Source organism: Hippocampus bargibanti, linkage group LG02 (genome assembly GCF_051943395.1).
Source record: "Hippocampus bargibanti isolate YZ-2025 linkage group LG02, ASM5194339v1, whole genome shotgun sequence".
NCBI classification, from domain to species: domain Eukaryota; kingdom Metazoa; phylum Chordata; class Actinopteri; order Syngnathiformes; family Syngnathidae; genus Hippocampus; species Hippocampus bargibanti.
This window is the reverse complement of record NC_142735.1, coordinates 5843767-5856600: the sequence shown is the minus strand read 5'-3', so window position 1 is coordinate 5856600 and position 12834 is coordinate 5843767. Positions and strand designations below refer to the sequence as shown.

The 12834-nt window shown below is 39.1% G+C and overlaps 1 protein-coding gene across 8 annotated transcripts in view; it reads right to left on the bottom strand.

The window, feature by feature from the left end:
* The window catches only part of diaph2 (diaphanous related formin 2), a 371573-nt gene that overhangs the window by 167175 nt on the left and 191564 nt on the right, over positions 1-12834 (bottom strand). For all 8 annotated transcript variants that reach the window (XM_089022057.1, XM_089022075.1, XM_089022097.1 and 5 more), the window contains one exon: positions 1906-2007. In XM_089022057.1, coding sequence (XP_088878183.1) covers positions 1906-2007 — 102 coding nt within the window. The remainder of the gene's footprint in view (positions 1-1905; positions 2008-12834) is intronic.

Here is a 12834-nt window from a genome sequence, read left to right as displayed (position 1 = left end):
GGCCATTGGTTTCAGAGACATTTTAGCGGTTACAGAAACAAAATAAAAAGTCTCACCACGGAACAGACTGTGAAAATGTGATAGCAAAACGTAAGTATTACAGTGGACAGCTCAAAAGATGAAGTTATGGTACTTTATTTTGCAAAAAAAAAAAAAATAGCAGAAATCAGACATGTTTGTCAGGAATGACACGAAACTTTGGGAATGTCCCGTTTTCTTTAAATAATCACAGATTGCATTGTTGACATGCTCGAATAAGTAATAATCCTCCAATAAACAACCCTTTCCTTTGGGCAGTAAATATCACCCAGACTCTGACTGACACAGATGAGACATGGCACCAGTAAGTCTAAAGTTTAGTTTGGAGTTTTGGGTGTGCAACAAATCTGCAAAACATGTCAACATTGACAAGATTTCAGGCAGGGGTGCCGGAGGCCAGTCCTGCAGAGCCCTTCCCAGCCTGTTCTCCTCCAGCAAAGCTTATTCAAATGATCAGTTCAACAGCGAGCGCTGCAGAAGCCCAAGAATGATCATGATTGCTTGAATTACATGAGTTGGAGGGTGGAGGCCTCCAAAACAAGCTGGAGAGGAGTTCTTGAGGATCTGGTTTATACAAATAAAAATGATGTAGGTAGCATATGGATCAATAACTTCACTTTATTTAATTGAAGCTTCTCTATCTTTAGCAAACCAAAAATGTCAAGTAATTATTATTAGCTGGTTCAACAGAGGTTATGACATTTTCCAAGACCTCTACAGCGTGGAACCCCGATACACGCAGATTGGCACTGGCTGATTTCCGTTTTTTTCCCTACATTTCAAGATCTGACATCCTCCGCTCGATCATTTACATTTTTTTTCATGGAAAATGCATATTGTTTCACTAGCTGATTAAGGAATATTATTGCCATAGCTGTCAATCATACGCAGATATTCGTTAGGTCCCTATGGCTCTCAAATATATGTGGTATACAAGGTATTCATACCCGTCAAACGACCGTATTTTGCTGTATTCAGACCTTACCTTTGAAACATCTTAACCTTGAACACACTTTCAGACACCCTGTGCTCTCTACAGTTCAGTTAATACAGTAAAGTCTCGTTATATCGATATCGGTTATATCGATAGTACCACTTATTACGATACTATTTCTATGCACGCAAGGAGAAAATTACATGCGCGCAGGGTCGGATATATTGATAGTCCCGGTTATAGCGATATTTTTCGGACTCCCGAGAATATCGATATAACGAGACTTTACTGTATATTATTTGGTCCATTTTTGTGGAAATTTTGTTATTAATTATGGCCTCTCGGAAATCATTGTCACCTCAAACATGCAGCATTCAAACATGTACAGTAAATAGCCGTTTCACGTTTTACACGTGAATGAACTTCATGCCACAAGTCGCAAAGCTAACTGTCGTTGAAGGGATCCAAACCTCTTGTTACTTTGACATTTCAATGAGCAATGGCATTGGCAAAACTGAGCATTGTCACAGCCGCAGATTTATGACACCTGTGTCGTCCATATGTTGTGAACATATGGCGAGATTGTGTGTCTTCATCAAATCCTGATCATTTGCCAAAAAAGGTTTCCTCTGTTGCAAGGGGAATACAAAATGTACTGCAAAAATATGGCGGACATCAGGTGGTGTGTATATTTTTGTCATTTTCGATGTCCGCATAATATTGCTTCCTTTCACATAAAAACAAAGGGGAGCTCACAAGATATGGAGGAAATACACCATTCAACCGAACAATTCAGGCCTCGCGAGATTCAAATTGCTAAGACATAGCCCAAGGGCACACTTGTGTTAAGAATCTATTTTCCACACACGTAATGAATAGCGCGCAAGATTTATAGATGTTTTTAGTGACTCTTCACAACCGCTCATACTTACACAGATTCTGTGCTGTCTTGGCATCCAAAATGCGTAGCTCCTTTGCTTTCTTCTTAAACTGTGTCATTCTGTCCTCAGTCTCATGTTTTGTGTCCTTCCTCACTATCGGGAGGTGAGGGAGAAGGGGGGGGGGGGGGCAAAAGAAAAACATGAGTATTTTGATAATGAATTCTAACAGGCCTCAACTGAAGGCAAATTACATTCTACTGCTATGACATTTTGTGAGAGCACAAATGTAAAAACACAAAAGCTAGAGCTACTTGACATTGAGTGAAGGAGAGAACAATGAGAATGCTGGCCACAGAACCTCTCACACGCTCAATTGTCTCAGGGTGCAACAGGGGAGTTCATGAGGTTTCACTTTTATTTTTTTATTTTTTTCTCTTGAATTGTGTTAACTTGTAAGGCCGAGCACATGATTGCATATGTTTGTAGGACTGCATCACAAGAATTACAGTTACAGCTACTTATCGCTGTAATTCTAGGCATCAATTTGCAACCTGAAGGACCCATGAGAGAAGGGTGAAAAAACAAACTGAACATGTGTGCATCAATACTGTACATAGCAACGGGCATGAAAAAAAAGATTACTCACATACTTTTTTCTATATGTAATATCATTTTTTGAATATTGTGAATGCAATTATTGTGATTCTCCGCTGTCGTAATCAGTATTGAACAAAATGCTCCATATGGAATTAATTACATTTAAAAAGTGTGTTTTGCAAGAATGTGTTTAGAGATATATAAATGTAAACAACTAAATATATATTAATTAATGCATACATAATAACATAAATGATTACATAAATAAATAAACACATTAATGCATAAATAAATGCAAACCTAAATAATGAAATAACTACACAACTAAATAAATAATCAAATAAATAAATAAATTATGACTTGGGGGTGTGAACAAATGACCATGATGGAAAGTGGGACTGTCGTTCAGATTACAGATTACTTTTTTCTTTTGCAATGGTCTTCGCGTTACAAAATCTTTAATGATTTAATTATGACATGTTTGTCCTAATCCAGACCTATGAACATATCATAAATCATATCATAAACGTTTCTTTTTATTCATTCAGCTGTGATTTGGGACCACATGAAGTGACATCCAGTGTTGGACTGTTGATGCATGACTGGACAGATACAGAAGAACACGAGAGGTACTGATACACTTTGGCATGAAACGGCATGGTGAGTCTGTCGGACTCAAAATGATAGGGAAAAATGTGCTTTCAATTGAGGTGGAAGTCTTTAATAAAATAGAGATATTTAATCACTTTGCTGCTGTGAGATGTAATTTTCTCCACTGTGAGACTAATAAAGGCAAATTTAATCTAATCTAATCTAATAATAATTATTATTAAAATGATTCACATTGACCTAGCTAACATTGTCCAATGCTGAGCATCCATTCAATTAGTTGTATTGAACAGTAAAACATCCAGTAAAAGAAACCTAGAATGCATTATAACATTTAATTCATTTTTGGAAGCAACTTGCCCCTAATTGCCAAGAATTTAAGAATTTAAATAAAAAATAGACTTTTGCATCTTTGAGCTACAAAACGCAGTCCCAAAAGAGAACTCCTCTGCATCTGCTTGTGGGAATGGCAGCAGATTTTGTTGATAATCTTAACAACTGCTTAGAAGAAAAAGAAGAAGAAGAAGAAGAAGGCTCTCCCAAGAGGAGTCTCACAAGAAATCCAAAACAAACATGTTCCCCAAGAGGCACACGTCTCGTGTTTGAAGAAACAATCAAAGAGAAAGCAGCTCCTGGGCGGCCAAATGAAGCAGCATTGCAATGTCCCACTCTCAACACGTGACATGAGGGAGGGGAACATTTATACAAATCAGTCATGGTATAAGGCATGCACATTTGTGTGTAATTGTGCGCCAAGTTCGACATTAACAGTAGGTCACACTTGACATCCGAATCCGTTTGCATGAAGCCCTGAAGTACTTTGTTTATCATTACGATGGTGATGTCAAAGCAAATGTATTGTTATTAAGTGTTGTAAGTATTATTGTAATTAAATGGTGAGCGTTTACTGTCATAAAATGCAGCATACAGTTATCAATAGGACCAAAATAGTCCCTTTGGGCTCATAAAAAATCTGACAGTCAGAGTAAATCATACATGTACTGACGCATGTGCAATTAGCACATTTGCAGACTTATTTATTTATTTATTTACTATTTTGGACAAAGTTCTGCTCAAGATTGCAGCACTGTTAGTGGGGACAATGTGCAAATGAGCTGGTTTATCAACTGGCGTTAACTCCAGAGGAAGAAGTCGGGAGGCCAACACCATAAAAGAAGGCAATATGTGTGGAATGACCACTCGGAATCGTTCATGCATGAAGAGATGCTACCAGTTTTGCAGCACTATGGTTTATAAACAAACATTAAAAATGTGAAAAAGACTATCAGCGGGATTTCACCTGCTTAAATCTAGTTTTCCAGAGGAGACAAATGCTATCAATGTCTTGGGCATAACACCAGCACTGGCAATATACCGTAATTTCTGGTGTATGAGGCACACCCAAAAGCCTTGATTTTCTTCAAAAGATGACCCTGCGCCTTATACGCAGGTGCACCTTACATGTGAGGTAATATTGAGCCACAACAGGTCTCGCAACTACTGTCAGGAGCCACTGACTCTAGTTGCCCCTGCAGAGGAAGTAGTGCGTAACCCCAGGCTCTACTGTAGTGCCTTATAACGTGGTGTCCCTTATATTTGGAAATCTTGTGGATATATTTTTATATTATATTCGGAACATTTTTGACAACCATTGAGGGTGCACCTTATGCTCTGGTGCGCTTGATATATGGAAAAAGTTTGAAAATACACCAGTCTTTGGGGGTGTGCCTCATACTCCACTGCGCCTTGTACACTAGAAAATACGGTACGATAAATGTACTTTTATTGTCTTTAAGAGAAAAAAAAAAAAAAAAAAAAAAAAAAAAAAAAAAGTGGTTTTTGCACATCTACATTTGCACAGTATACAGTTGACATTTTTATTTTGTTATGCTTAGAATAACTTGTTTTCTATCCTTTCACTCCCACCCCAACCCCATCCCTCTTCAATTGCTGCTGTGGACTGCAAATTTCCCCATTGCGGGACGAATAAAGGTATTCTGATTCTGAAGAGGTTAAACTTATTTACTGATTGTTTATTATCGATGCATTTATTTAGTTATTGAGTACAAACAAGAAGAAAAGTTTTATTTTGCAAGTGTATTTATAGTGTGCACCATAAAATATGTTGCTTGTGCCCCCAAAATCTTGAATTCAGGACCAAAGTGCTTCTCGTAAGCAGCTCCAAACAGTAATTTATTTGCCCAGTCTGTCCATGATCATCATTTGGCTGGCTCTTTACATTTCCATTGCATTCAGGACGTACATGGCAACAATATTTCAACCACAGGTGTCCAAAAGCATGATTCTGAGATTGTAAATAATCTGAAATAAACATTATGAATCCCAAAACCTTTAGTTTATGGGCCAAAACATGCACACCCAATCATTGTTGTGCCAGCAAGCTTAACCATTGTCACAGTGACGACCGCTAACATCTGACAACCATGACGGCCAATATCGAAATGTGTTCGACAAGTTGCCGAGTGGCTACAAAATATCGCAAGAACAAAACCTTCACGCTTGTTGTCCGGAATTATATTTGGCGAAGTAATCCTGAAAATAATCAATACGCTACTGTGCAGAAAAAGGCAATTTGCAATGTGCATGATGTGTTATCGACGAAAAAAGGCCAACAGTGACGTGTTCTGTGCTTCTGTTAATCAGATAAACAGCATGTGATCATTTCTATTTAACATGTGTATCGCAAGCGAACTATATATTCAAATTTTTGGGTGGCAAAAGATAGGGTGTTTTTAATCCTCTACAATACGGTCTATTAATAGAAATTAGTCAAGCAGCCTCACGGAGCTCACCAGAGCTAATTTATGGACAAAACTGTTGCCCTTGCGAGTCACTATTAATAATTATATTTCTGTTGGCCATGCATATTTGACATGAAGAAATTTTGTTTAATTCATGTGTTAACCTGGTTCTCTCTTTTTCTTCAAGATTTTTTTCAAACTTTCGACAACTGAAAGTTTCAAAGTAACTCCAAACAAGCACATAAGGAGAATTCTCTTGTGAGTGTAACGGTAAACTGTAACACATCCGATTAGCTGAAGGGGAGGTAAACACTTTCCCTCATGCCAAAACACAGTCAGTGAATTAACAAGGATTACATTGTGATAATAAACGAGTGCAACAGCAAAAACACATTTGGCTTATTCGGGATCAATTGGCATCCCCGTTATGCCTTGTGGGTCTTGGACTGAAGTTTTCCCTCTGGACGTTTTGTGATGATTATAAGAGTTCTCCGGCACTCAAACGTACAACATGTTCTGCTGGCCCATACTCAGCATCCCGGTCGTCTTCCATGCGGCGTTCCCACAAGACGTCCGCTAAAAACGCAAGGCATTAGCACGCTAAACAGACACACATTTGGGATGCCACCGCCTACATTGGTGGGAATGGGCCTTGAGGATAATTGAAGAGATGACACGTTTTACAGCACGCAATGCGGTCTTTAAAAATGACCACATACTTTGTTTTAACCATCTGGTATCATATTGTCTATAACAGTTGGAAATCCCGACAGTTATTGTACAGAGCAGCCACATCAAAATCAAAGCCTTCTTACGAACACAGCAGCTGCTGTGCCATTTATATTTATACTGAGATGGATGATCAACATACCCGTGTTACATGGAGCAATTCTAAACACACGTTTTGCGAACTATAAACTAAATTGTGTTTGTTATAATGACTACGTACAGCAGGGGTGTCAAAGTCATTTTTTGCCGCGGGCCACATTGTAGTTATGGTTTCCTCTCTAAGGCCGTTATGAATTTGGGGAACCCATTAGAATGTTTAAATCCCTTCAAATATTACATATAGAGAACACAGCAAATTAATGAATAACTCGTTTTCAAATCTGAAGTCAAGAATAATGACTTTTATTGTGGTTGACATCCAAAAATATGAAATTTTGGCTCAGATTTTAGCAATCATCATGGAATTTAACAAGTTTGATTTGCTTTCGCGGGCCGAAAAAAATGATGTGGCGGGCCGGATTCGGCCCGCGGGCCTTGACTTTGACACCTGTGACGTACAGCATGTAACAAATATGTTTCCTATCTGGACAAGGCAAAGGTCACCTCTCACTGTCCTCATTCGTTCCCTGTTTTTTTTTCCTGAGTGGGAGTTCTGTGAAAGCTTCAGGTTGCTCCAGTTGTTTAACAACAGCACCCTGAATGAAGATTGGATGAGCTCACTCTGAATGTTCTCAAGCCTCGTTCCGATGCAAGAGTTGAAGTGAGCAGTTTCATGCCACGTGGAGTGGTTTGTGTAGCCTGGGGAGTGTCATGGCGTGAATGTAGTGCAACTCCCCACAGCCAATGTCATGTTGCTGTGTCCATGTCATTTTGCTGTGTCATGTAAACTGAGGACTAGGCGACTATAAGATACTTAGGGTCGAATTTTTTACCATGACTCCATGCACATCTGGTCCGAATAAAGCGTGACAAACCTCACATTACGCTAGACAGATTTATTCAACATGACAAAGGGGTCTTTTTCCCCAAATGGCCTACACAATCACTGCCTCTATGTCCAAGAGAACACCAGTGGGATTTGCTACAAGACATTTGATCATGAAGCTTCTGCCACTACTGAAAGCAAATGATATTATGTCACATTTCTGAATCGTCTCATGTAGTTTCAATCTGTCAAAATAATGAAAGTACAGTATAATATACTGTCACATTTGACATTTTTATTTACTGGCAGTGATCTCCATTGAGACAGAGAGACTTTTAAAACTGAAGAAAGATAGGGAAGGCTTCTACAAAGAAGTTATCGATGGCTTTCTTCAGAAGGAGCGGCGCATCGACTTCATTTATAAGTAAAGGTAACACGCTAACTTTTTTTAAATTATTTTTTTTCTATGCTACAGTTTGTATATATAAAGAATGCCGACATAACATTTTTAACAAAACACGTTAACAATTGTCACTCAAATGGTGAATAAGCTACTCTTTAGAGTTCATATGTTTATAAATCTGACTGTGATGATGTCAGTGCCTCACCAGCCATGAACCTCACCGCACGTCACTGCAGTATATGTAATCGTGAATGACAATGGGACACTGAAAAAATATATTTCCAGTTTCCCCTGAGTACTCTCTCGATGGGTGGATGGGAGGATGGGAGGTTCGGGTGGGTGCAGATTTTTTTTTTCTCAGTATTTTATGTTAGATTGACAATAATTTAAAGCATATGTATTTAGGTGCTGGATTGATGCTTCTGGGATATTCATAAAACCTGAATTGACACACAGAAAACATTTTTTTTTTTCAAAAATGAAAAATTACTCTTCAGGCACAATAATGTAAGGCAAATAAAACCATTTCTTGAATCAATACCAATGAACGCAGTCAGTGCCCGGCAGCTTTAAACAAGTATATTTTAATCTATCCAGCATCTAAACATGCCGCTTGTGTGCTGTCAGTCAGAGGCAATGGACTGTGGGAAGGCTCTGACTCTGCCTCTCAAATTGGACGTGCTCTCAGGGCAGTGAATGGATTGATCTCGGCAGCCAATCATTTGGAGGGAACCGCTCACCGCCTTTGCCAAGGCATCGCACTGCGACCTGAGTGCTCTTGAGCGCTGCTGGGAATGGAGCTCGCTCACGGGCACTAAAGGCCGTGGCCGGTCTCTGTTGAGGCCCGGCCATTCCTTCAAGCATTCAGTAGACAATATTGGTGCAGGGTTCATACTACTAGGAGGGGATGATAAAGGCTGGGGATATTCTTTGGACAGATGGATAGATTACATTGATCCGTACAGTCTCTATTTGATGCATTGTTCTGGTCATAAAAAAGACCAAGGAAGAAAAAAAAGACCGTGATGATTCAAGGTGTCAACATTAGATCTGTGTGAGTTTGTTGTTTTCACCTGAATACCTGATCTGAATTTTAGCACACGAGAATCCAAACTGTAGATATTTGGAGTAAATCACAGATTGTGGTCAGTGCCGTCACTTGATGCCTTTGGTTATAATCGGAGTGGAAAGGTTGCACCAAATCTGTTTATATGTCAAAAGAATGTGTCCGTGTGCATGTGTTGAAAAGTGAAAGACTGCTTGGTGTAGCATATTTTTGTGTTGATGGGTTATGAAAAAAATTGACCCGATTACACCTAAAGTGTAAAAGAAAAATAATTATGATATCTACACCACAAAAGTACATCAAAAACTGTTTTGCGGATGGTAAGACAAAACAAATAAATAAAAAAATAAATAAAATGTGATGAGGTCAAACATCTATTCTTTTGATTGTCTGTCTGAACATATCTTTCACTTTAAAGGCTACTGCTCATCCTATATGACTTCTGACAGGAAAATACTGAACCACTTTTTTTAGAATGTCGAACATGACCTTTATACTTTGCGACAAAAAAATAAAAAATAATCTGTTCTGCTTTGAGGTTTGTCTGACAGGGTGAAACTCTGTACTTTTTGAAGATGATAGAAAACAATCTGCCCTCTCTCAACCCAACGTACTTTCGCTCCCTGATATGGAATGCAGCCCAGCTTCTTTCCAATTTGTTTTATTGTCTGTTAGAGGAGATTAAAATAGAATGTTCAGAGCGCGACAAACAGTCAACATTTGTATTTATATTCACGGGACATGCTGTACTAATATTACACTGTGTTTACCAAAGATTAACTACTTTACTATTAACTCATTCACTGCCAGACATTTTTGTCATCGTCGCTCAAATTCAGGGACCCATAGAATACTGTATTGAGTTTTAGGATGACATAAACATTCAATGCAGCATAAGAAACGTTAGAAACTCTTCTTTTATCAGAAAAAAAATAAGTCCTCAATTATATGGAGTTGAAGTTATGTGAAATTAAATTTGAACAACAGCTGAAGCTGGAACAAACCGCTAACATGGAGAAAAGGGGAATGCCCCCCCTTGTGGAAGGGAAAAAACATGGCCAGTGGCCAGTGCTTTATCGGCTCCCAAGCAAGAAAAAAAAACAAAACAAAACCCAAGCTTATTTGGGAATGGCACTTATATTTTCAATGTCTGTGCGTGTGTGTGCTGCACAGTGGGCAATATGCTGATGATATGTTAATCGTATGTATGTCTGTCATATGTAGCGACATAGCATTGGATCGAAAGCTGACAGCAATATAAAAAGGGTACTGTACATTATTGTGCCTGTAGGTTTCTATTTATATTTTTAAAAAATGTATAAATGTAGTACCTCCTCCTCCTGCTCTACGGAAGGTTAACCGATAGGTTGATCCAATTTGTCTGCTGAGGCGTGAAAGGACTTAATAAATACTTCACATTTCTATGTTGGAAAATGTCAAGGTTTCCTGAGAGATGAGAACAGGGAGAGAGGGTAAAATGACTTTTTCTCCCTTTCAGGCAGCTCCAATCCACACTTGTTAACACCAACAGGTTTATCCTTGGCAATCAACACAAGGACAGACACATACAATACTATAGGATTCCAAGTCTCTCCACCTGCACAAAAATGATGATCAAAGCTCAAGGCAGCTTGCTCCCTGTCACCTGGTAATTCTTTTGAGGAATTCTGGAGACGTGAGTACCATGTCAAAGCCTTCAGGTTCAGCTTGAAGAGAATGCCATTCAAATCTGAAAGCTCCACCCATTGAGCCTCTCCACTTCTAATTTCTACCTCTCTTCTCAACATGTCAAATCCATCTCTCGCCTTTTCCTCACAATGTCAATGCTGGTCTTATATTAAACTATACGGTTGGCACTTAAACAGTGCTGAGAGTTATAATCGGCACATATTTAAACCATCACTGCATTTCCACTTTCCGCTGACAATCGCATAAATCTTTCTTACTATTTTGACTCTTACATTACAATGTTCTCCATGACGAAGCGTGGAGCTGAACAACCAATAAAAAAAACATAGTTGTAAAAACCCAGCGAGACAAGGAAGACGTGGTAGCAGAACTGCTGCTCATAACAACCATGGATTAACTGTACATAAGATTGTGGAGTGTCCACATGTCCGAGTCTACTTGAATGCCAACAGCCGTGAATATTTTTTTAACATCATATAAAATCATGAAGCAAACCTGTTCTCCACACGTATCCATCTCAACAAGTGTTCACAATGTCATTGCTCCCAGTTTGAGCGTTCACAGAGTTCACATACAAGCGGTTTGCTCTTTGATTGCCACAAATCTTACTAAGCATAACTATTATTTGTTGTCCTTCAGTCAAAATCAAGGAATCCATTGGTGATGTAACTGATTTACAAACAGACCTACAATTGTAACCTTGTATGAAAGGGAGATTAAATGTTATATTAATAATAATCCATCATCATCATCATAATAATATACATTACATTTATAAGTCCCTTCCAAAACTCTCAAGGACACTTTAAAGTCACAGGATTTTTTTTTTTCTGCGGGTGTTTTTGGCTCTCTTTCTCGTTGGTGTAGTGTGAATGGATGTGAAAAGAATGCACCCACTCGTTTGTCTCAAGTGAATCACTCACCCACTTATAGGGGACATGGTGTCACTATGTCAGCGAGCTACTCACAAGTAACTTTCTAGACAAGTAGCTCTTTACCTTTTTAGATGTACCAAACCAGCACATGCGTGCATACTCACCGAACCTGTCGTGTAAAAAAAACTCATACAAACACACTCCTGCCCTAGGGTTTGATGGAACCCAGGTTAAGAATGACTGGTCTAAAATAAGATAAGAAAGATTTAAATACAGTGATACATCAGCTTCTGAATGCTTTATTTTACGAACTTTTCCCCTGTCGAACATTAAATTTGGGAATATAATCTTGGCATCCAAACTAGTTTTTGGCAAACGAATCAAACCACACGGAGCGCCACAGTGGCTGGCGGACTAGTTTTCCACACCCCTTTCCTTGAGCGCAGACATGGTTTGTTATCAAGGATACTTTAGCTATTATGGGACCGAAAAAGACCCCGGCACAGGCTAGTATTCAGCCGAGGAAGCTGAGCATATGAAGGAGATCATAGAGAAACACGTATATTTTGTGTAGTTTTAAGGCTTATATATAGTGATAAATTATGTTTTATGGGGACCTGGGAACACTGAGGTATCACTGTAGTCCCAAAATGGGGAAATCAATCTACAGCAGCAAAGTTGAAAGCGGTGGGTGGGGCGAGGGGGTTGAAAAGAAAAACCGACTCATCAGAATCAGAATCAACTTTATTGGCCAGGTACGTAGAAGGCGCAAGGAATTTATCTCCGGTAGAACATGCTGCACTCTTATCATCATAAAAAAGGAGAGGACAACAAAGTATGGAAGGCCTCGTGTTTTTGTTTTTTGACAGAATGTATTAATGACGATTATTCACTTGACTTCAAACCATAAGTCCAAGATCCACAAAACAGTGTGCAGAATTGTTTGAGGGACGTATGATTGCTAATGTCCCCATTGTGAGACTACTGAAGGCTTTCTGATTCTGATTGAGACAAGCCTTGCGTCCAGTAACAGACAAAACTAAAAGCTAGCATATCTGAAATGAGTTGATGTTACAGTATTTGGCCGGATAGTGTTTGAGGTGTGCCAATGCATACTTTGAATAAGCACCAGCACTACCGAGCAGTTTGCTCAGAAGTGCTGGATGAAAGGGAGAGCCCGCGTGGCCCAGTGGTGTGCGATCTCACCCTAATTTATTTAGCCACTATATATATATATATATATATATATATATATATAGTCCCGGTAGTCGAGTGGTTAGCACACCGGCTTCACAGTGAAGAGGTCACCGGTTCGCGTCCCGGTC